General features: G+C 45.9%; 1 protein-coding gene across 2 annotated transcripts in view; it reads right to left on the bottom strand.

Annotated features, from left to right (window-relative positions):
• The window catches only part of DESI2 (desumoylating isopeptidase 2), a 40,524-nt gene that overhangs the window by 5,925 nt on the left and 8,713 nt on the right, over nucleotides 1–25,886 (bottom strand). For both annotated transcript variants that reach the window (XM_060243748.1, XM_060243756.1), the window contains exon 2: nucleotides 6,489–6,561. In XM_060243748.1, coding sequence (XP_060099731.1) covers nucleotides 6,489–6,561 — 73 coding nt within the window. The remainder of the gene's footprint in view (nucleotides 1–6,488; nucleotides 6,562–25,886) is intronic.

The following is a 25,886-nucleotide window of genomic DNA, read 5'->3' as shown; positions in this document are numbered from 1 at the left end:
GTGTATATATGTTAATACACCTTTTGGCACTAGTTGCACGTGTCTGCCTGATTTTCTTTCCTGAAGCCCTGTGTCGGGCAAGTCATCTCCCTCACTCTGCTACTCCCGCTCCGACAGGGTTATGGGCCCAGCACGCTTCCGCTGCGCGGAGGAGAGAGTTGAGAGTTGAGCTGACTGTGAGGTTGGAAAGAGCCGGAGGCGAGGAACGCCGGTGAAGGACACAGAAGCACCACCGTTCTCTGTTTGAGAGCCAGAGGGACGTCGGCAGCCAGCCGTGAGGAGGAGTCGGCACGATGGCTCAGCAACAGCTTGGAGTAGCCGTTGAGAAGCTCACCTCAGCCAACTACGCGGTGTGGAGCCTGAGAATGCAACACTACCTCAAGCGTGAAGGGCAATGGCTGTTCGTGAGTAACCCCCCTGCTGACTTATCTCCTGCCGAGACTGTGTTATCGGATAAGGCACTGGCCAACATAGTGCTGTCTATAGGAGATGACCAGCTGGTTTATGTGCGAGGGAAGGACACTCCCAAGGCTGCCTGGGACGCGTTGAGTGCGGTGCATGTTAGCACCACTGCTGGTTCCCTCATGGCCTTGACAAGGAGGATGTTCCGCACCGTTATGCCGGCTGGAGGGTGTGTGAAAGATCACATCAAACGGCTAACGGACTGTTTCGTTGAGCTGGAGGCAAGAGGCAAGACTGTAGCTCCAGACGACAGAGTGTACATTTTGCTGTCGTCGTTGCCACCTGAGTACACTCCCCTGATAACTTCTCTGGAGACGGTGGACGTAGCGACCCTGACCATGGAATACGTCTGTGCCCACCTGCTTGACTTCCAAGAGAGAATTGCGGCCGTGAGCTGTCCGGGGGTGTCGGCCGGGCAGCGTGCTGTTATCGGTGTGTCCGGGAAGACAGCCAAGAATGAGCCAGCTTTTGCTGCTGGCAGGCGTCCGAAGGTGGAGGAAGTGGAGCCGACTGCGTTTGCAGTCCGTCGCTGCTATGGATGCGGGTCGTCGCAGCACCTGCTCCGAGCTTGCCCTGAGAGGGAGAAGAGGCGGGGGCGTGTGCGGCGAGAGCGGAGGACCGCCAGCCCGTGTGAGGAAGCAACCCGGCTGGTCACGTCTGCAGTAGAGAGCACAGGGTCTGCTTGGATTTTAGACTCCGGGGCAACGAGCCATCTCTGCTGCGAGAAGGAGTTGTTGAAAAACATTGACAGTCCTGAGCATAAGTATGTGAGATTGGCTGATGGGACCACTGCCAATTCTGTTTGCTCAGGCAATGTGGAATTTCCTGCACTGAAATGTATGTTGCAAAATGTGTTGTATGTACCCTCACTGCAGTCTAACCTGTTGAGTGTTAGCACACTGTTTGACCAGGGATACCAGGTGAGATTTGAGAAAACCTGCTGCAAAATCCTGGGAGGTGGGGGAAAGTTGCTTGTGACAGGAAAGAGGGAAGGTAAACTGTATGTGGTCCAGAGTGATTGTGCCCAGGTGGCTCAGGTGTCGAATGAGCCTGTGCACAATAATTGTATACATTTGCTCCATAGGAGACTCGGGCACTGCGGATTTAGGGCGTTAAAGAAAACCCTGGAGCTTGTGCCTAGTTTGAAAGTAAATCCTTGCAAATGTTACTTGGATTGCCAGGTCTGCAAGAAGACCAAAAGCAAGGCGTGTGCTGTTGCTAAAGAAAGCTCAAGGGAAAGCACACGAGCCCTGGAACTAGTCCATTTAGACGTTATTGGCCCATTGCCAAAGAGTCTGTCGGGGAGGAGATACTGCTTGGTGGCCACCGACGACCACACGAGGTACGCGTGGGTTTTCACCATGGTGCATAAGTCTGAGGTGTATAAGACATTCACCAAGTGGGTCAAAGCAGTGGAGAGACAATTAGGGGTTAATCTCCTAGCTGTACAAACCGACAGAGGGGGGGAATTCTTATCTAACCAGATGAAACGTTGGCTGGAGAACAAGGGCATCGCCCACCGTCTGACGAACCCGGCAACGCCCCGAGAAAATGGGCATGGGGCTGTATTGCAGAATGTGATGTATTGCATGTTAGAGGATGCACAACTGCCAATGACCTATTGGGCAGAAACCATACATGCAGCTGTTTTTTTTGCAAAATAGGGTTTGGTGTAATACTGTGAAAAATGTGCCTTACAGGTTACTGTTGAACAAGACCCCAGATTTGAGTTCTTTAAAAGTCTTTGGGTCACGGGCTCGGGTTGGCATCCACTCCACGAGTAGCGGGGAGGGGGATGTCCGGGCAGAGAGCCTAATTTTTCTGGGCTACAAGCCAAGGGCCAGGTGTTATCGTTTCTGCAATAGCAAAAGCAAGATAACACTTAGTAAGAGTGCCCAGTTCAATGAAGAAAGCAGCTGGCCAAGGTTGCACTCCTTGCAGAAACAATTTGTCCTGCTGCCAAGTAGCGATAACGATGTTGGAGCGCAGCCCAGAACTCCAGCCCAGGAGGTGGCACCCAGTGGGGCTGGAGAAGGTGAGCCGAATGCTGGCACAGAGCCTGACGAGCAGAGTCAGGAGGCAGAGCCTCAAATGCAGGAACTGGAGGTAAAGTGTGAGAGTCAGGAGGTTCAACACCCAATTACAGGGGCAGAGCAACCAGCCCAGGAGGTGGGAACAGAGCAACCCGAAGAAGACAAAGCTGGTCCAAGCACCGGGCCACGGGTGTCTGCCAGGTCCACCAAAGGCCAACGTCCCGCTAGGTACAAGTGTCCCTATGTCACTCTGACTGTCAATCCAGACCCACCCGGATTTGAGGAAATGTTAAAAGAAAAGGCTAAGAAATGGAAAGCCTGGGTGGCAGAGTGCGAGACAAGGAAGAAGGAGGCTGAAGCCAAGCGTCTGAAAGAGCTGGCTGAACAGGAACACGATGATGTGTTTTACAATCATGATGAGTTCCTGAACGAATTCCGGAAAGGGTTCCGAGCTACGTAAATATGAACTGTAATGTTGCTGGTGGACATGTATGTAAACTGTGTAAAGTGTTTTGGTGCACTGGGTTTAAATAGATTAGGAGGTGTGTTGGAGCAAGAATCTACATAAACCCAGTCTGACAGCCACAGTATGACAGCTGGTGATCTAGCTGCCAGGCTAGGTCACAGTGACCTGATCAGCAGACCGGCTTGAGCCGGCAGAAGCCAAGTGATGCAATCTGCTGAGTCAGCACGGCCAGGATTGGCTGCTTGGACTATATATGATCTGTGTGTGCATCACACAGGTCTCTCCCTGTGAGATGGTGGTTAGGCGAAGCACTTTGTCCGTGGAGGTGATATTGTATAGACTGCACAAGAGAGCACTTGTCGTGTATATATGTTAATACACCTTTTGGCACTAGTTGCACGTGTCTGCCTGATTTTCTTTCCTGAAGCCCTGTGTCGGGCAAGTCATCTCCCTCACTCTGCTACTCCCGCTCCGACACAAGCAATGTAAAGGAGTAAAAAGAAGGCCATAAAAGGCACACAACTAGATCCAACAATGCCTCCCATTCACAAGGGCACATTGGCTCCAACCTATTATATATAATGTAGTACAGAAAATTACTTTGTATGGTGTGTTTATGAAACAGCTATCATTTTTTATTTAAACAAAAATTACAAGCATTCATAATGTTAGAGATGAAGCAACATCCTACAGCACCCTAAATTGACAGACAGACAACCTTTATTGGCATATCAACAATAAAAGTACATTAAAAGTTTGAAATGGAATGGAAAAACAAAGCAAGCAATAAACAAAATGCAACAGTTAATAGCTTGCCTGGTTCGAATTATGAACTGAACAGGCAACGTTAGAGGTTATGAGAGAATTATGACCAGAAAGCAACAGCTGGACCTTAACTCTGTCAGAAAGGCCACACCAAGTACAGAGAAGGGACTTCAGAATTTTTTCTTGGAATGTAATGTAAAATGGGCAATTAATAAAACATGAGAAATGGATTCAATAGCTCCCAAATTACATGGGCATTGTCTAAATTCACAGGGAATTTTTTGACATTTTCCAGAGAAGATGGCCAATGGGAATACATTAAATCTGGCCAACATGAATGCCCTTCTTTGCTGAGAATCAGTTAAAGAGTAGAAATAAGTGGCTAACTGACCAGGAGTCAAGAATATTCCCAGGTGAATTGAAGAGCAAGTTTTCCTTGCTGCCTCAGTCAGGCACTGAAACTGAATATCTAAAAGCCTGTGTTTGATTATCTGGAATACTGTTGAGGCAGATTATAGGTATAAGTAATCCAGAGGTAGACCTATAGATCTAATTTTTAATGGACTAATTCCAGCCAATTAGATTCATGATAACCTGTCAGCATTTGGAATTAAACAAAAGGCAAAGCCAAAATTTAATTGTCAGGAGCCAGACCTAAATTTCTAACATCTGGCCAGCTTCAAGACAAATTGCAGCATACGGTACAGAGTTAGAGAGACCAAGGGTTTTTTGTAGGAAAAGAGATTGTAGCCCCTCAACAGGCTGACTGCACTTATCCATATAGGAGCTCCATATAAGAATTGTGGGCTGGATTTGGTATTAAAGGTTTTTAAAGCCATGGGAACATACCTATTGCCTCTCAAATAAAAGAAACAGGTGATGGCAGCAGCACTGTTCCTTGCTAAGTTGGTGACACAATTATGGTGTGTACCCAGCTCCCATTATAATAAAAACTGATCCCCAGATATTTGAAAGATTTAACCTGCTTGATGAGATTTCCCTGAATTGTCCATATGCTGCACCCTAAGTACCTATGCACAAATTTAAAAATAGAAACCATCAACTTTGAAACATTTATCTTGAGTCACCTCTTTATACAACCAGTATTATCCAGAAACACAGACCTGCAGCACTTATTTTCCAGAAGTAATAATGGGATTAGTGGCCATGTTACAAACAACAGCCCCTCTCAAACTGCCTCCAACTCTATAGGGGGGGAAAAAGCTTGCCTCCAGCTAATATATCATGGTATTAAGGATTATCAGTAAATATGAATATTGAATTAACACACCATACAGTCCTTTGGTAGTTTATCACCACTGTAGACAAGAGCCAGAGTAATGACATCAAAACTATCTGATTTAAATAAATCATTGAAAGCACTACCACCTCAGCTTTCTCTAGTCATAATGGACATCTGAAAGAGAAACAATTTCTAATTTTGAACATTAATGTTTTCTCATTGGACTTCAGAGAACTGAATGTGTTCATGGAGGTTTAAAACACACTTCTCTACTTTTCATGTTAGCTCATTTCTTAAGTTGGTACGTAACTTGCAAATACAGATGTTTTCATATTCCACCGACCAGTTTCTTTTACATACTGTGAAATATGAAAGTATTTGAAGCATATATGTTTTCAAACAGCTGTTCTCAAACCATGCACAGACAGAGTAATTTGGTAACTAATTAACTCTATGTTCCTCACCCCAACATAAAACACAAGAATCCCACATCAATTAACAATGGACATATATTTTATCATTCAGTTTTAGTTTTTAAAACATTACTTTAAAATGCATTTGACTCATTCTAGAAAAGAAACAATTTCTTAGAAGTTTCTTCCAACTTTCCCCAATTTTCCAACTTTTCCAGGGCCATTATATTTCTAATCTAAATTATGACTGGACAATCAAAACATTATACTTGAGTTTGTTGCAGAAGCAGAGGGAGAAACATAAAAAGTGAGATAAAAAAATAAAAGTTATTTTTAGTTATCTCCTACTGGCATATGTTTGCAAGGTATGTGGCTTCTGTGACCCTTCCCATTCTCTTATTTTCATATTCCACATTTATAGCATGTCAGATCTACCTTATAGGACTTCTCAGATCTCTTGAACCTGACGTGCAGTGTTTTCTGCCTCACTCAGTACCAACAAACTATGCTACCATCAGTATCACTAGATTCTCAGTCATTTAAAATCCCCTTTTTGTTAACAAAGACCAACTAGCATGTTACTCCTGAAACCAATAATCTTAGAAGAACTATTAAGGACACAATACTTATAAAATACACTGAATAAAAACCTACTTTAAGAATCATATGGAGTTCAGAATATACAACCACTTCCATCAACCTCCAGCCCAATATGGAAAAATATAGATCAGTCAAAGGAAAATTTACAAAACAAACTTAGCTTTCCTTCCCTAAACTACCTCACTTTAAAAATCCCTACCTATCATCCTATCCCTTCCTCTGATTATCTTCTTTCCCAAACCCCAATCCTCTTTTTCTGCTTTTCCTCAGCCCATCCAATATATCCTCTTTCCATTACATCTTCTCATCAAATAAGGTGTTTGGTTCCATTTCTCTCAATCTGTCATTGATTATCCCCTCTTCCCAACCAACCCTCCCCCTGCCTTTTAAATTCCCTGTCAAGAACGATGTACATAATTCACAACATTTTAGAGCATTATTTACAGATCTTACATGCATTATGTTACAGATACTTGCTAGAAACGAAGTTAAATTGTGTTACTCACCTCTGCCATATATTTCTATTCCTGAATGGAATACTCCAATTCCAAGAGAAGAGGTGTATTCATTCATCCAGTACTTAAAAAGAAAGAGAAATGAGAAATTTTAGTTCAATGCTTTACTTACTTCATGTATATTTTGGAAGCCAAAGCCTACTTGAACAATAAATAAAAGGTAAGTAAAAATGTAGTCAAGCATTTCTTTCAAGCATATAAAAATCAAATAAAATTGCAATTGCTTTTAGTTGTAAATGATACAGATCATTAACAACAGAACTGCAATAAAGAAAAGATAAAAGTGAAAAGGAATTGTGAGAAAACAGGAGAGGAACAAGGACATTTTCAAGGAGAGCTCTCCAGTCAGGGTGATGAATATTCTCTTGTATTTCAATAAAAGTGGTCAGGGAGATAAGATAGTAGACTTAGATTTGAATCCAGTAACACCTTAGAGACCAACAAGTTATTTGGGATGTAAACTTTCAAACGTCAAAGCTCTCTTTGTCAGATACAATGTAAAAGTGTAGAGAGAGAAGAAATTTGCTAAGGAAAAAAGATACACGTGTATACCAAGTTACCTTTTCCTATTAATTTCACATCCCCCCCCCCCCAAACAGTGGATATCTGCTTCCTGTCTCAAGGTTTTTCCTTAGAACATTTATAATGTATAAAGATACCAGCATTTTAGTCAGGCTGATACTCAACAACTTGCATTACTTCAGGTAGGCTGCACACCATAAAATTAAACATGAAAATTAATTTTATTCAGGTCCACCATTGAAGATGACCCAAACATTTCAGCTGATGCAAAATGTGGCAGCTCAATTAATGTCTGGAATGAATCACAACGAACAAATTGGCCAGTATCCTATCATTCATCTAAGGAAGGCACATGGATTTCCCTCTCATTCTTCTCCTATTCTGCAGCTCTTTGATTCCCCTGAATGATCATTCTTAGGCCTATGGGATCTGTGCACAGGAACAGCCATGAGGGTTGATGGACTAGTGTGAGGAGAGACAAGGGGATGGAACTGATGCCTTTTCTTTAGCAGAACTGTGCTTGTGGGAGAGGAAGAAGGAGAAATTGCAGCTCTCTGGCTTCCTCACTCCAGCACCTGCAGCTGTCCCACCATGAAGTCCTGCAAACCCAGGACTATACCTGTTTCTAAGTTCCATTCAAGATGCTGGATGGCATCTATAATGCCCTTTGAAGTCTGGGAATGGGAACTACATACTTGAAAGGCTGTCTCTTCTAGTGCAAACAGTGTAGCAACTCTGATACTCTGAACAGGATCTGTTGTCTGCCTCCTCTTGCAGGTTCATTACACTTGGCACTGTTTGATCTTGAGAGTAGTAGCTTACACATTGTGGATTGGTCTTCCGGAATGTGTCAGGAAGCCAACCACTCTTTTAAGTTTTAGAAGACTGTGTACAAGAACAAGGCAGTATTTTGTTAACATGTTTGTTATGTTTTCTGACACTGTCTGGTGTTTTATTTGTTTATTTGTGAATATGTATAATTAATTTCACTGAATCCAGTACGGCTTGCTTCCAAGTGAACTAGTAAGCTGCCTTGAGGCACATGGAGAGCTCCTTTCCCCTGCACAGGAATGAGAGGGTTCCCAAAGCTCTCTCAAGTTTTTGGAATTTTGTCAGAGGTTAGGTGCCACTACAATTGCATTTGCATCCATGTTACCAAGTTGTGACAGCTGCTGCATTCCCTGCTGCATCATTCCAGCAGGTGCAAGGCCTTCAATGGTGTCTTACTAGGAGTGTGCACATTGGGCTACAAGACCACCTTGTTGCCTTCTGCTGTCTGCCCAGACTACCAGGACTAGACAAAGATATCAAGAGAAGTCCATGAAAAAATAGTGTTGCACTTCCCTGTAACTGTTGTTCATCAATATGTCTTTTGTACATCTTGAGACTGTGCTTGTGCAGGCCAGCCACTAGAGGCTCTCTCTATCTATTAAAAATGCACTGAGGGGGAGTCCCTCCCCTGCAGAGCCCATTGGAGCTTCTGTCCTGCTCAAACTATCATGTGCTTCACAGGGAGGGCCCTGCCTTTTCCTCAGAACTCCTGAGCCACCACAAATATCACAGAAAACTTGTCTTATGAATTCACAGCAGGGTCAGAGTTCCAAATGTGTGCCTGCACAGAAGACATTTCGATAAACAACTGTTACAGGTAAGTGCAACACTGTTTTCATCTTCAGTCTTCAGTGCACTCCCACATTGGGAGACTACTTACCTTGGAAGTAGTTTCATTGGAAAAGGGAGTGGAGTACTGCCCTGCCAACTGCTGAATCCCTTCTTGCATTTTCATCTAGAATAATGTTTGACGAAAGTGTCTGATGATGACCAAGTCATTGCCCAACAGATGTCTTCGAATGAAGTGCCCTTCTTGAATGCTTCAGACACCACTTGCGCTCACATTGAATGAGCATGAAGTTCCAGAGGAACTGGAGACCTGTTTTATCATACCCCAAGCAGATGGCGAATACTATCCATCATGATAAAGTTTAAGCAGAAGCAGCCTTCCCTTTTAAGATGCTGGAGTAACAAACAAAACATTTCTGGTTCTGTCTAAATAAAATAATAAAGCATTCTTAACATCTAACAAATATAAGCTCTTCTCAGCCTCTGAGGTTTGTTGTTGTTCAGTCACACAGTCGAGTCCGACTCTTTACGACCCCATGGACAAAGTCACGCCAGGCCCTCCTGTCTTCCACCATCCTCCAAAGTCTGCTCAAATTACATCAGTAACACGGTCCAGGATCTCATCGTTTGCCGTCCCCTTCTTCTTTGGCTTTCTGTCTTTCCAAGCATCAGGATCTTCTTCAGTGAGTGCTCCCTTCTCATTTGGTGGCCAAAGTATCTGGGCTTCAGCTTCAGCATCTGACCTTCCAGGGAACAATCTGGGTTGATTTCCCTTAGGACAGACTGATTTGATATTCTTGCAGTCCAAGGGACTCTCAAGATTCTTCTCCAGAACCACAGCTCAAAAGCATCTGTTGTTCTGTGCTGGGCCTTCCTTATGGTCCAGCTCTCATAGCCATACAATACTACAGGGAATACCATCGCTTTGACTATACGGACTTTTATGGACAGGGTGATGTCTCTACTTTTTATTATCCTGCCCAGGTTCGCCATAGCTGTCCTCCCAAGGAGCAAACGTCTTTTAATTTCATGGCTACAGTCACCATCTGCAGTGATCTTGGATCCCAGAAATGTGAAGTCTGTTACTACTTCCATGTCTTCCCCTTCTATTTGCCACAGTGTGATGGGGTCAGATGCCATGATCTTAGTTTTTTGATGTTGAGTTTCAAGCCTACTTTTGTGCTCTCCTCTTTCACCCTCAACAAGAGGTTCTTTAGGTCCTCCTCACTTTCTGCCATTAGAGTGGTATCATCTGCATATCTGAGGTTGTTGATGTTTTTCATGCAGACTACCTATTTATTAAATTCCAGCCCAGTTATGTGCTATCGAGCCATAGGATTTTTTGAGACTACTTTAGGTAAAAAACTAAGACTATGGCTCAATAGCACATAACTAGGCTGGAATTTAATAAATAGGTAGTCTGCATGAAGGGCTACCAGTTTCCTGGCTGATATTATGGCCATGAGAAACACAACCTTAAATTACAATGCTACAAGATTATGGGATCCTAGGGGCTCAAATGGAACCAACATGTTGAGAAAGTACAACAGATAAGGACCACTGTGGGACTACAGAAGGGCATAGCAGAAACAAGTTGTCCCTTTAAGAAGCTTTTGGATGTAGGGTGCAAAAAAAGTGTATTGTCTTGCACTTTAGTGTGAAACTGATATGGCAGCTAAGTGGATCTTAATGGAGGGTACCGCCAAACCAGATTCTTTTACGGACAGCAAGTACTCAAAAATTAAAGGGATGGGGCAATCCTCTACCTTGACCTCCTGTAACTTGGCCCAGTCAGTAAAGTGAACCTATTTGTAATAATATGATCTTCTAGTAGAAAGTCTATGAGACAGCCAGTTTGGAGTAGTGCAGGGATGGCCAAACTTGCTTAATGTAAGAGCCACACAGAATAAATGTCCGGTATTTGAGAGCCGCAAGACATTAACAAATATTACACACATGTCTTTACAGAAAGATAAAATACATATGTATACACTGTACAACATGACTATGCTATACAATAAGATACCTGCAGTTATCAGAAGTCTAATACCTACTCACTAATAAGTTTCAAGACCTCGTAGATAAATTTTATTAGACTCCATGTTTAGAAAAGCAGTTTATTAGATTCCAAGTTTCTCTTTAGACAGAAGGCTTCAAATATAGTTAGAAAGGCAAAACAAGAGATTACATTAGTACAGTTGCTCCTACAGTTCCTTTAGACAGAAGGCTTCCAATGGATAGAAAACAAAGCAGTTAGATAAACTTAGTACATTTCAGTTTCTCCTTTAGACTTAATGACTCCTTTAGAAGGCTTAAAATATATGGATAGAAAACAAAATAGAAAACAATTACAGTTAGAATTCAGTCAAGCCTAAAGCATAACATACAATAAGCAGAGAGCATAATGAAAAATATACATCCCAACAGGGACTTCCCCTGTTAGTTACATTTTTCCCATTTAGAATCTAAGTCCCATTCTAGCAGAGCTATGCTCTGTGTTCAATGTTTGAGGCCTCAAACAGAAATTAACAAAGAGGTCCCTGCCCCTGATACAGTCTGTGCCTTTTGCTCAAAAGTGCAGGGTTTATAAAGGCTTCAGCACATCTCTTTATCAGACCGACTGGGTCACACTGCACCTCTGATGAAAACAATTTTACAGCCAAATGTAAACAATCAGAGCTCAGCTTGTCCCCAGCTCACTTTGGCCTTACACCCACTTAGCAGGCTTAGTAGCTATCTTGTTTCCTGCCATACCATATATGGACCTTACCACATAGGGAGATTCCTGTCCTTAAAAGACACTCAGCTTTCACTCACTTAGCAATATGAATGCATGATAGTGCTGAATAGCTTAGAACTCTGGTGGCCAAGTTCATAATTGCAGACAAAAATCATAGAGAAATCTAGAGGCTTCTAAGGTGTTTGAAGAGCTTAGTGCTCATTTCATAAGAGCATGGCTACTTTCAGAAAGAGTTATTGTAGCCAATTTCATAAAGAGTATGTTTAAGTTCATAAAGAGGGCCAACACAAAATAAATTCTGCCACAGTTAGGGGCAGGGGTGTCAAACATGTTGTCTGAGGGCTGAATCTGGCCCCCGGAGGGCTCCTATCAGGCCCACGAGCAACTCACTGTCATCTGCTTCCTTCTGTCTATGTATAGACAAATCATGATTCTGTATATCTTGGCTCAGCCCCAAAAAATCTCATTTATGTCAGATCTGGCCCTCATAACAAATGAGTTCGACACCCCTGAGTTAGGGAATTATTTTTTGGCACCAGTGGGAGAAGGAAACACACATGCACCATATAAATCATTGACCACCGTTTGCATCATTATGCATCTCTCCTTGTCTTGATACCAAGTTTAGTAAATACCGCTCCTACAAAAGCTATGAAACTAAGGGGGAACCCTGCGCCACCCTCTTTAATTCCATCCCTCCTTCCAGTGGCTCCCTCAGCTCCTGCACTCTCTTTCCTTGTTCTAGGTCTCCAGGCGACCTCAGTGGCGGAGAAAAGCCTGCAAGCCTGCCTATTTTCCCTTCCTTCCCCACTTCACACACAGTGGCAATAGTCACCTACCTATGGGCCAGTGTTCAGAGGCTGACTGAAGTTCTGATGCTAAGCACAATTACTTGAGAGTAAGCCTGCATTAAGTTTCTCATTAACCTCCAGGAGCTGCATAATATGTGTGGAAGAGCCGCATGTAGTTCCCGAGCAGCAGTTTGGCCACCTCTGGTGTCGTGGTTAAGTGCACAGACTATAATCTGGGAGAACTGGGTTTGATTCCCCACTCCTTCACATGCAGCCATCTGGGTGACCTTGGGTCACAGAATAGAATAATAGAATCAAAGAGCAGGAAGGGACCTACAGGGTCATCTAGTCCAACTCCCTGCACAATGCAAAACATTCACAAATACCTCCCCACCACACATACATCCCCAGTGACCCTTGCTCCATGCTCAGAAGATGGCAAAAACCTCTGGGATCCCTTGCCAAACTGGCCTGGAGAAAAACTGCTGACTGGGCCACAAGAACTAAGCACTGATGCAACTCTTCCTGTCCTCCTTCTCGTAATCTGCCTAATTCACAGAATCAGCATTGCTGTCAGATGGCCATCAAGCCTCTGCTTAAAAATCTCAAAAGAAGGGGATCCACCACCTTCTGAGAAAGCCTGTTCCACTGAGGAACCGCTCTAACTGTCAGGAAGTTCTTCCTAATGTTTAGTCTGAAACTCTTCATTTAATTTCAACCTGTTGGTTTTGGTCTAACCTTCTGGGGCAACAGAAGACAATCCTCTCTATGACAACCCTTCAAGTACTTGAATATGGTGATCATATCACCTTTCAGTCATCTCCTCTCCAGGCTAAACATACCCAGCTCCTTCAACTCTCCTCAGTCACAGTTCTCTCAGAGCTGTTATCTCAAGAGCAGTTTTTGGAGAGCTCACTCAGCCCCACATACCTCACAGGGCGTCTGTTGTGGGGAAAGGAAGGGAAGGAGATTGCAAACTGCTCTGAGACTCTAAGTGAAGGGTGAAGTATAAATCCAATCTCCTCAGCCTCTTCTAGAATTAAGAAGAACATTGGCTACTCATTCTGAAAATTTGAAATGGTATTGATCAGTAGCCATGCTGTCAGTCTGAGCTTGCTTATCTCATTGTGTATCAAAGGCCCTTTGTGTAGCAAATCTGCTGCTGGGGCAGGTGTACATAAGCTCCTTTGGACAATTTTAACATGGTCTGAAAGCAAGTTTGCCTTGGCCAAAAAGACGTGATCAGGATGCAATGCGTATGTTCCTTTCTGATTTTGTTGAAAACTTTGGAAATGAGGGGAAAAGGGGGGAAGGCACAAAAAATGGTGCCGTCCATCAGATCTAGAAGGCATCTTCCAGAGAGATCAGATCCAACCCTGCCCTGGAACAGAACACTGGTACCTTCAAATTGCTGCAAGTGGCAAAAAGGTCCACTGTTGGAAACCTCCACTGTTTGAAAACTAGGACAACACATTTCTGTCCATTCGTTGTCTTGAGTGTCCCACCCTGCATAGAACATCTGCTCTGGTACTGGCAGTGCTGGCACCCAATGGTACTGGCACCCAATGGAGATTCAGTTCTCTGCTCATCTTTGGACTTTGAATGTTGTGTGCTTGACTGGGGTGCCCTCAATGAAGGGTACCCCATTGGTGGTCCCATTGTTTCAATGTTCTGCGTCATATGGTGATCTGGTTCCCTTTGGTGTACCTTGTTGCTGCCAGTCACCCCATTCCCTGGGGCCAAGGGACAGAAGGTAATAATTATAACTCTGCCATACAGGTGATGGTATGGAGATGCCAATGCTGAGGACTAGTTTGAAGCTGGGATTGGTAGTACATCCTGACCCCGGTTCCAGCTCTCCCTCTGATAAGGAGCTAATGAAATGCGGGTGGAGGGAGTCTGAGGTGTTGGGACTGTATTCTGTTCCAACAGAACTGCCTTGGAAGCGGTTGGTATCGGAGCACTTGGTTCAGATAAGTTCTTGGAACTGGTATATTGGTGCTCCTTGTGCTTCGACTTGGAATGCATCTTCTTGGTTGGAGGTTCTGAGGAGCAGTGATCTGAAGCCTGAACAGGGGGTTGACTGTAAATGATCAGTTCAGTGCCCGGAACCGATGGAACCGAGATGCTGGAATGCAGATGTACGTTTCCTGGTCTCTGTAGGTATTTTAGTGCTCTGAAGGAGGAGAAGACTTTGCCATTGATTCATTAGAGCTAGAAAGCACCTTCAGACGCACTGCCTGATCAGAGTGGGCTTTAGGAGTGAATTGCAAGCATATTTTGCACACAACAGTGATGTGGGCCTTGCCCAAGCAAAGTAGCCAAATTGAGTGCTCATCTGAGTGAGTCATTTTGGTCTTGCATTGGGAATATTTTAAAGAGAGTTTTCTGCAACATAACCAATGCAGAATTGCCCCAAATAATTGTTCTGAAGAGAAAAAAATTCACAAACTTTCTAGTTGTAGAAAAATGACCTCACTATGTGGTGGTGAAGAAAAGACTGAGGAAAGGGGGGACCCCTCCCTGCAGAGCACATGACCTTTGGGCAGGAAAGAAGCTTCAACAAGCTCTGCAGGGGAGAGACTCCCCTCTTAGTGCTTTCCCCCGTATAGATAAATAGCTGTAGAGAGCCTGTGCAACCACAGTCCCAATGTGGGAATGCATAGAAGACTGAAAATGAACCACAGGAATAGTAAGGACATAAGAGAAGCCATGTTGGATCAGGCCAATGATCCATCCAGTCCAACACTCTGTCACACAGTGGCCAAAAAAACACAAGTGCCATCAAGAGGTCCACCAGTGGGGCTAGAAGCCCTTCCACTGTGCCCCCCAAGCACACGAATACAGAGCATCACTGCCCCAGACACAAATTTGTCCAGCTTCTCTCAAGTTATAGGGGACACCTGATTTCTAGTTTGCGAGGAAATCCGGTTTGTCCCAGGATCACCTAGTCTCCTAAACTTTACCAGATCACTACTACTCCAACCCAAAGAAGAACAGGTTAGGGACCAAAAAAACAAACAAACGTTTTGGTGGGAGAGTTTTTAAAAAGAAGTCAGGGCACCTGTTAGTTCAGGGTACAGTGCAGTGAGTTAGGTTTGTAAAAAACCCCACTCTCATTTCAGGTTGTGTGAGACTGGCCAAGGGTGACAGTCTCATAAAAGGCAGCAGAAGAGGGGTAGAGGGGAGGGGGAGGACCCAGTTTTCCCCCCCACATGTGCATAGGGCCACTCCACAGCCGCCTTCCACAATTCTAGAAGCTCAGATAAAATATATACCACAAGTTAGGAAAGGCACAAACAGGTATAAGAAAAGGCCTGCATGGTTAACAAACAAAGTAATGGAAGCTGTAAAAGGTAAGAAGGACTCCTTTAAGCGGTGGAAAGCTAGTTCAAATGAGATTAATAAAAGGGAACACAGGATGTGGCAAATCAAATGCAAGACTGTGATCAGGCAGGCAAAAAGGGACTATGAGGAGCATATTGCAAAAAACATAAAGACCAACGATAAAAATTTCTTCAAATATATTAGAAGCAGGAAACCAGCCAGGGAGGCAATGGGGCCCTTGGATGACCAAGGGGTCAAAGGATTACTGAAGGAGGATAAGGAAATGGCTGAGAAGCTGAATGCATTTTTTGCCTCCGTCTTCACTGTGGAAGATGAAAAGTGTTTGCCTGTTCCAGAACCACTTATATTGGAAGGGGTGTTGAAAGACCTGAGTCAGATTGAGGTGACAAGAGAGGAGGTCCTTCAACTGATAGACAAATTAAAAACTAATAAGTCACCAGGTCCGGATGGCATACATCCAAGAGCTCTGAAAGAAGGGCTGGGGGGAGGTGGAAATTTTGTAATGTATTGATTAGTATTTTGAAATTTATATTTGATAAGTGTCTTTCAATATGTTGCGAAAATAATAAAATTGGTTTAAAATAATAACAGGAAAGTTGGTAGAAACCATTATCAAGGACAGAATGAGTAGGCACACTGATGAACACGAGTTATTGAGGAAGACTCAGCATGGGTTCTGTAAGGGAAGATCTTGCCTCACTAACCTGTTACATTTCTTTGAGGGGGTGAACAAACATGTGGACAAAGGAGACCCGATAGATATTGTTTACTTTGACTTCCAGAAAGCTTTTGATAAAGTTCCTCATCAAAGGCTCTTTAGTAAGCTCGAGAGTCATGGAGTAAAACGACAGGTCCTCTTGTGGATCAAAAACTGGCTAATTAATAGGAAGCAGAGAGTGAGTATAAGAACATAAGAACATAAGAGAAGCCATGTTGGATCAGGCCAACGGCCCATCAAGTCCAACACTCTGTGTCACACAGTGGCAAAAAATGTTATATACACACATACACTGTGGCTAATAGCCACTGGTGGACCTGTGCTCCATACACTGTGGCTAATAGCCACTGATGGACCTGTGCTCCATATTTTTATCTAAACCCCTCTTGAAGGTGGCTATACTTGTGGCCGCCACCACCTCCTGTGGCAGTGAATTCCACATGTTAATCACCCTTTGGGTGAAGAAGTACTTCCTTTTATCCGTCTTAACCTGTCTGCTCAGCAATTTCATCGAATGCCCACGAGTTCTTGTATTGTGAGAAAGGGAGAAAAGTACTTCTTTCTCTACTTTCTCCATTCCATGCATTATCTTGTAAACCTCTATCATGTCACCCCGCAGTCGACGTTTCTCCAAGCTAAAGAGTCCCAAGCGTTTCAACCTTTCTTCATAGGGAAAGTGCTCCAGCCCTTTAATCATTCTAGTTGCCCTTCTCTGCACCTTCTCTAAAGCTATAATATCCTTTTTGAGGTGCGGCGACCAGAACTGCACACAGTACTCCAAATGAGACCGCACCATCGATTTATACAGGGGCATTATGATACTGGCTGATTTGTTTTCAATTCCCTTCCTAATAATTCCCAGCATGGCATTGGCCTTTTTTATTGCAAACGCACACTGTCTTGACACTTTCAGTGAGTTATCTATCATGACCCCAAGATCTCTCTCTTGATCAGTCTCTGCCAGTTCACACCCCATCAACTTGTATTTGTAGCTGGGATTCTTAGCCCCAATGTGCATTACTTTGCACTTGGCCACATTGAACCGCATCTGCCACGTTGACGCCCACTCACCCAGCCTCAACAGATCCCTTTGGAGTTCCTCACAATCCTCTCTGGTTCTCACCACCCTGAACAATTTAGTGTCATCCGCAAACTTGGCCACTTCACTGCTCACTCCGAACTCTAAATCATTTATGAACAAGTTAAAAAGCATGGGACCCAGTACCGAGCCCTGCGGCACCCCACTGCTTACCGTCCTCCACTGCGAAGACTGCCCATTTATACTCACTCTCTGCTTCCTATTACTCAGCCAGTTTTTGATCCACAAGAGGACCTGTCCTTTTACTCCATGATTCTCAAGCTTTCTAAGGAGCCTTTGATGAGGAACTTTATCAAAAGCTTTCTGGAAGTCAAGGTAAACAACATCTATCGGGTCTCCTTTGTCCACATGTTTGTTCACCCCCTCAAAGAAATGCAACAGGTTAGTGAGGCAAGATCTTCCCTTGCAGAACCCATGCTGAGTCTTCCTCAATAACCCGTGTTCATCAATATGCCTACTCATTCTGTCCTTGATCCTTAAATGGGCAGTCTTCACAGTGGAGGACAGTAAGCAGTGGAGTGCCGCAGGGCTCAATACTGGGTCCCATGCTCTTTATCTTGTTCATAAATGATTTGGAGTTAAGCGTAAGCAGTGAAGTGGCCAAGTTTGCAGATGACACTAAATTGTTCAGGGTGGTGAGAACCAGAGACGATTGTTAGGAACTCCAAAGGAATCTGTTGAGGCGGGGTGAGTGGGCATCAACGTGGCAGATGAGGTTCAATGTGGCCAAGTGCAAAGTAATGCACATTGGGGCCAAGAATCCCAGCTACAAATACAAGTTGATGGGGTGTGAACTGGCAGAGACTGACCAAGAGAGAGATCTTGAGGTCGTGGTAGATAAGTCACTGAAAATGTCAAGACAGTGTGCAATTGCAATAAAAAAGGCCAACACCATGCCGGGAATTATTAGGAAGGGAATTGAAAACAAATCAGCCAGTATCATAATGCCCCTGTATAAATCGATGGTGCGGTCTCATTTGGAATACTGTGTGCAATTCTGGTCACCGCACCTCAAAAAGGATATTATAGCATTGGAAAAAGTGCAGAAAAGGGCAACTAGAATGATTAAAGGTTTGGAACACTTTCCCTATGAAGAAAGGTAAAAACGCTTAGGGTTCTTTAGCTTGGAGAAACATCGACTGCAGGGTGACATGATAGAGGTTTACAAGATAATCCATGGGATGGAAAAGGTAGAGAAAGAAGTACTTTTCTCCTTTTCTCACAATGCAAGAACTCGTGGGCATTCAATGAAATTGCTGAGCATTTGGGTTAGAAGGGATAAAAGGAGGTACTTCTTCACCCAAAGAGTGATTAACATGTGGAATTCACGGCCACAGGATGTGGTAGCAGCTATAAGCATAGCTAGCTTCAAGAGGGGGGTTGATAAAAATATGGAGCAGAGGTCCATCAGTGGCTATTAGCCACAGTGTGTGTGTGTATATAAAAATATAAATATAGATACATTTTTTGGCCACTGTGTAACACAGAGTGTTGGACTGGATGGGCCATTGGCCTGATCCAACATGGCTTCTCTTATGTTCTTATGTTCCAGCACTCCGACCTCTTGCTGGACTGTGATGAAGAAGTCCCGCCTTGGGCCCTTCATCAAGGCTGCTGCTGGGGCACCCCCAGCAGAGGTGCCATTAGGTGCTTGCACTGAGCAGGGGTCTGCTGCTCGCGCAGTCTCTCCTCCAGCTGATGTCGCTTGGTCTCAGCAGCTGGAGGAAGGGCAGCAAGAGCAGCCCTCCTTGGAGATGAGCTTTGGGGACAGTTTTCTGTCCAAAACAATCACCCCAGAGTGTCGTGCAGGAGCTGGAGGAGAAGCTGGTTGAGGAGGACCAGCCGCCTTCTTCAGTTCCTTCAGGCACCAGCAGTCCTTCAGGAGATGGCCAGGAGGGGAGGCTGCATGGGGTAGAGGGGGAAGAAATGAAGACACATGAGGTGCCTCCATCTCCACCCACTTCCCCCTGTGGCCAGCCCTTCCTGCCACCCCGAGACACAATGTGTCTCCGCCGAGCACCTCACAGGAGGTGGCTCCAAACACCCAAGCTGCCGGTCAGCTTGGGCATCCGTACACCTCCGAAGTCTGGAAGCATTTCTGACTTATGGAGGATCCACGCTATGTGCAGTGCCAGCTGTGCAGGGCCCAGATCAGACATGGGCGGGACTCTGCCCACCTGACTCTGGGGATGATGTTGAACCACCTGCGGAAGCACCACCAGGTGGTGCTTCTTAAGGGGGAGAAGCAGGCTGGTGCTGGGGTGCCCAAGCGGCCAATACCACCCAGCCAGGAGGTCCGTCCCACTGCGACTACCTCCAGAGCTCTCCAGGAGAGTTCCGTGGCAGTGCAGGGACGCCAGCCATCTCTGCCTTTGATGTTTGGTGGGGGTGGCAACTGTGTGCCAAGAGGGGGAATCAGGTAGGGCAGGAGGGTGATCGCCTGGAACCTTGCCAGGTCGGTCGCCCATGGGCTTCCATTTTCAGTGGTTGAGAATCCTGGGGTGCTAGGATTGTTCGAGTACCTGGTGCCCTGGTACAAAGTTCCTGCTAGAACCACCATTAGCAGAACCATTATGCTATCTGTTTTCAGGGCGACCAGATCTGTGGTGAAGGCGCATTTGTCCCGTGCTGCTGGGAGGACTGTTCATTTCACATCAGATATCTGCAGCTCCCAACATGCGTTCGAGGGGTATCTCTCCTTGACTGTGCATTGGTGGCAACCCAGTGAGCTGCAGGGTGGGGGTGGCAGTAGCAGCAGGCAGGGTCAGGGCCGCTAGCTATTGCTGGGCCTTGCTGCATGCCGAAGCAGTCGACGCGCTGCACACGGCGGACACTCTCAGAGCCATCCTCTAATGGCAGAGGGCTGGGTAGGCAGCGGGGATGTCGCCACAGGCTTCGTGGTGACTGATGGTGGCTCCAACATCAAGGCGGCTGTCCAGCGTCAGTGCCTACAATGCCTTCCTTGCGTGGCCCACCTCGTGGTTAAGGACGCATTGGGCCAGACGAAAAGCCAGGATCGTCGGTATCTAGCCGCGACCCGTGAGTACCGACTTCTGCTCCAGAAGTGTCGGCACATCATGGGTCACTTCTCACACAGCAATACGGACTTGTATCTGCTGCATGAGAAACAGACACTGTCAGCACACGTTGGAACTCCACCTGTGCCATGCTGGAGCGCATGGTGGAGCAGAGAGCAGCCCTGGATGCCTTTGTCTCTGAGACGAGGGTCTTTCGGGATGAGAACTGTCTCACCCAAGAGGATTAAGTGGTCATTTCTCAGACTGTGGAAGTTCTTGGGCCCTTCAAGACCCACAGAGAAATGCTCTCGTCTGACATGGCGAGCATCGCACTGGTCGTCCCCATGTCCCGTGAGGACATGGTCTCATTTCCAGTGCCAGCTCAAGGCCGTGCAGACGTTCTTCCAGTGGTGCGCGCCCTGGTTGTTAGGCTGCACGAAGGGCTTGAGGCCCGTTTTCAGACTTTCACCCAGGATAAGGTCTACATGATAAGGTCTACATGTTAGACCCGCGCCTTAAGGGCACGATCGCCGAGCAGGCCAACGAGCTCAATCGTTGGCGAGACGAGCTCTCCCAGAAGGTCGAGAGCTGCAGAGTCAGGGCGGGCCCAGTGCTGGTAGCTGAGGAGGAGGGAGGGTGGAAGCAGCTCATCTGTCACTTCCACTGCTGTTCATCCCCAACCTCCCCAGCTAGGCAGTGTTTCCCACCAGACTCACTCCACGAAGAGTCCCGAGATGACACTCATTGGGCGGCTCGTTGGCCCCTCTGGGAGCGGTAGGCTCCTGAGAGCAGAGATGGGTGCTGCGATGGTGAGGGACTATCTTTCGAAGTTCAACGGGTCACAGGAAATGTCTCCTTTGGACTACTGGGTCACGAAGAAGGGGGTCTGGCTGGCTCTCTCCTCCATGGCCAAGGCGTTCCTCTCATGCCCACCGATGAGCGTGCAGAGCGAACGCATCTTTTCACATATGGGCGACACTGTCTGCCCACATTGCAATCGCTTGCAACCCTAGACAGTTGAGCAGTTGGTCTTCCTGAAGGCCAACTTGCCTCTGTTCGGCTCCCTGAACGTAGACTTTGAGAGTGAATGAAGTGAGCACCTACTTGTGCCTGCATCCTCTCCTGGCCCGCGCTTGGAAGGTGGTTGTAAAACACTCTCTCACTAAACATAGACTAGAGTCCAAAGACAGCCCAAAAACTCACTCACAAATTGATTGGCAGTGCACCCCCCCACCACCACCATCCATCCCCAAACCAAAAGTGAATGCTGGTTTAAAATCTGCAAAGCGATCCAAATTTCCCCAGTCCCCATCCACACATGCCTAATAATACTGAAAAGGCCATTGCAGCCCCCAACTGTAACCGACAGCACCCACAGATCCAGCCAGGATAAGTTCGTTTTTTCAGGGGCAGGAGGAAGAAAGAGGGAGGTGCCAGTGATGATGACAGGCAGCCAGCAGCCATACCAATGCTGAAGTCCCTGTAATGGGAAAGTGATAGCTGGTGTGTTGCTGCTGAGCTGAGAGAGAAGGAATGGTTCCCTTCCTCTCACACAATCTGAGGCCCTCCCAGTGATCTTCCTCATTTGGGGTGCAACTCTGGCTTGCCTCCTCGTGATGCACCCTGGGTAATGCAAAAGAGCCTGGACCAGCCAACCATCCATCACTCATGGTAAGTCTAAATACTTCTTGCTTTGTGTTAGATACAGAATGATGTGAAGCTAGGTGTGGTCCACTGCTTCTTGTTTGAGAGTTGTGTTGTTTGGGGCAGGGCTGGAGAGCTGGCATCTGTAGACTGTGTGTTCTGTGGCAGGAAAGCTGTCACCTGGGTGAGAGACCCAGAACCAGCATGCTTGTTGTGCTTGGCCAGCTCTCCCTGTGTTGTTTGGGGCAGGGCTGGAGAGTTGGCATCTGGGTTTGCTGCAGCCAGGTTTGCTGCATCTGGGTTTGCTGCAGCCAGGTTTGCAGAGCAGACCTTGAGCAGATTGTGTTTTGTATGGCAGTGACGTTGGCAACTGGTTTTATATTGGTTTCAGACCAGTAGAGTTCATAGAGTAGATAGATGGATGAGGTGCATTTGGGTCCTATAGAGATTCTCTGGTGTGAAGTTAGGTTTGGCTTTGGGTGCCCCAGGAATTGGACCCCCTGGTCCAATTTTTTTTGGCCTTGTGGGTTTTGTGTGGGACAGTGCTCTGAAGCTGCACAGCAGTTTGGGGGGCTCTCCTCAAAACCCCCTGCTCCCCAGAGCCACTTTTCCCACAATAATTACAGTGGGGAAAGTGGCTGTAATTGGTTTTTTCTCACCGTTGGGAACAGTGTTCCTTTTGGGGTGCCCACAGATGGGTGCACTCTTTTTGGGCCAGGGGGGTTGCATGTGGGGGAGTCCCCTGAAACTGCCCTGCAGTTTTGGGGCCTCTCCCACAAACCCCCGTCTGGCCAGAGCCACTTTCCCCACAGCAATTATAGTGGAGGACGTGGCTAATTGGGCTTTCTTCAGCATTGGTGGCAATGGGCCTTTTGGGGAGCCCAAAGACAGGGACCCCTTGGCCGATTCTTTTTGGGACTTGGGGGTTTTGTAGGGGAGAGTCCCCTGCGGGTTCCATGCAGTTTTGGGGGTTCTCCCTCAACCCCCCTGTCCCCCAGTAGCCTTTAATTATGCCCTATGTTGCCATTGATTTCAATGGCCCATAGGGTATAATGCTGGGATAGGGGCACCCTCTTTGGGTGCCCCTGGAATGGGACCCCCTGGCCCAATCTTTTTGGGACTTGGGGGGTTTGTAGGGCAGAGTTCCCTGCAGGTCTGCTGCAAATTTGGGGGCTCCCCCTCAAACCCCCTCCCCTCCAGGTGGCTTCCAATATACCCTATTTTGCCACTGATTTCCAAATATTCGGAAATAGCCACGTATCTATCGTATATACGGCTATTCCAAGTACCGGTATCCGGAAATATACGGCATTCCGAATTTTTTGGCTCCGTATATTTCCGAATCTGATTTTTTTTCCGAATTTTTTTTTAACACCCCTATTTAAAATGCTTTCCCTGGAGCTGGAAGAAACGTTTGTTTTGCTCCGTTCCCAAACCATGTCTCTAAATTCCGAACAGAGGGGAAAGGGAAATAATTGCTTCCTCTACATGCCCTCTCTCAGAAGCCTGGAGCAGGGGAGGGGGGAGGGAGTAGGAAGATTTTTTTTTCTTTTTCACATCAGCCTGCTTTCCAGCTGAAGCTGGCTTTTTGCTGAGAGAAATAGGCTTGCTTTTAAAGCCATCCTGAGCATAGGAGACTGTCAGGAACAAAAAAGGGGTTGGGGAGTCATTGCTTTGTTTTTATGCAAAAGGGCTGTTTTTTCTACATGCTTTTTAAAAACCTCTCTCCCTGGGACTTCTGGAAAAACAAAACAAAACCCTGTGTCTGTTTTCCAGTCCCTGCTACAGAGAAGGGTAGGGGGACTCTGGAACTCTCAAAGTGAAGAGAGGAAGGGGGAATGCAAAAGAATCCACCTGAGGTAGTGGAGCATCTCCATTTTGGGGACAGCAAGCTCATCTCCACTGCACATACCCACCTCCAACCTTCACAAAGAGGGGCCAGCAGCCCCCCAATGGAGAAAACTCCCACCTCACCCCACCAGTCCATCCAGAAGCTTGGGAGGCTGGCTATGCCACTCCCTAACTTTCCCACAGCCACCCCTGATACTTCCAGAGCACAGCCTAGAGGTCTCCTTGTGCTGGGCAGGAGATCTAGAGGGGCCACAGCAGGAAGAAAAAAGAGCTGGAGAGTGACCAGGAGCAAAGGAAGAGCACGCACACACATGTGCTCTGAGTCAGCTCTGGCACCCTCTCTGGTGGCATGGGGGGGAAAAGCAACCAGATGTAGCCTCAGTCCCAGAATCTGCTGCCACTGCAGCACACAGTTCCAGGAGCTGTTTTAAGAAAATTGCTTTACAAGTTTGTGTTGGGCTGCTTTCAAAGCCATCCTGGGCCACATGTCTGAGCCAGTCTGGTGTAGTGGCTAAGTGTGCGGACTCTTATCTGGGAGAACCAGGTTTGATTCCCCACTCCTCCACTTGCAACTGCTGGAATGGCCTTGGGTCAGCTGTAGCTGTTTGCTTTCAGGGCAGTGGCTGTGAGAGCCCTCTCAGCCCCACCCACCTCACAGGGTGTCTGTTGTGGGAGAGGGGGGAATCAAAGGAGATTGTGAAATTCAGAGTGGAGGGCGGGATGTAAATCCAATATCATCATCATCATGTGGCCCATGTGTTGGAAAAGCTTGATCTACAGTTTTCTGAGATATAAAGCAAATTAGTATTTGAGCCTATGATGGAATTGGAGGCTAAGACTGTAGACCTGACATAATCAGCATACTGGTTAAGGTTCAAAGTAGACCAAGTTGCTATCCTGCTCCTGGGGGGGGGGGGTCTGTACTATCCACTTTCTATGCTTTTTGTTACAAGAAAGTTCATTCATAATGTATAAAGTTCATTAACTCTTCTCACAGTTGTCACTTTCCTAAACTAACACATCTGTTTTGGCTCTGGGACTGAAAATAAATTTGATGAGGGGGGATGGCCCAGCAGAAAGGTGGAGGGTAGAACCAGAAAGATTGGGACGGCTCAACATTATCCCCATTTTGGTGTTACCTAAGCAAATGGACTAGTTCTATGAAGATCTATAACACCTTCTAGAATTAACACCAAAAAATATGTCCTCATCATAGGGGACTAGAATGGCAAAGTAGAAGGTCAAAAGGTGACCGGAACAACTGACAAGTTTGTTCATTTTGGAGAACAAAATGAACAAAATTTTGGAGAACAAAATGAAGCTGGGCAAAGGCTAATAGAGTTTTGTCAAGAGAACAAGCTGGTCATAGCGAATACCCTCTTCCAACAACCTAAAAGGCGACTCTACATGTGGACATCACCTGATGGGCAACACAGAAATCAGACTGATTATATACTCTGCAGTCAAAGATGGAGAAGCTCCTTACAGTCAGCAAAACCAAGACCTGGAGCTGACTGCGGCTCAGATCATGAGCTACTCATCGCAAAATTCAGGCTTAAACTGAAGAAAACTGGGGAAGCCATTAGGCCATTCAGGTTTGACCTTGATCATATCTCTTATGAATATACAGTGGAGGTGAAGAATAAGTTTAAGGAACTAGAGTTGATAGACAAAGTGCCTGAAGAACTATGGACAGAGGTTCGTGACATTGTACAGAAGGCAGCAATCAGCACCATCCGAAAGAACAAGAAATGTAAGAAAGCAAAGTGGCTGTCTGATGAGGCTTTACAAATAGCTGAGGAAAGAAGGAAAGTGAAAGGCAAAGGTGAAAAGGAAAGATTCACCCAACTGAATGCGGATTTCCAGAGAACAGTAAGGAGAGATAAGGAGGCCTTCCTGAAGAAACAATGCAAAGCAATAAAGGAAAATAATAGAATGGGAAGGACAGATCTTTTCAAGAAAATTGGAGAAATCAAGGGAATGTTTCGTGCAAAGATGGCCATGATAAAGGACAAAAATGGTAGGGACCTAACAGAAGC

The sequence above is a fragment of the Heteronotia binoei genome, chromosome 1 (genome assembly GCF_032191835.1).
Source record: "Heteronotia binoei isolate CCM8104 ecotype False Entrance Well chromosome 1, APGP_CSIRO_Hbin_v1, whole genome shotgun sequence".
Classification (NCBI taxonomy): Eukaryota; Metazoa; Chordata; class Lepidosauria; order Squamata; family Gekkonidae; genus Heteronotia; species Heteronotia binoei.
The sequence above is the reverse complement of the archived record's forward strand: the minus strand, read 5'-3'. Positions and strand labels throughout refer to the sequence as shown.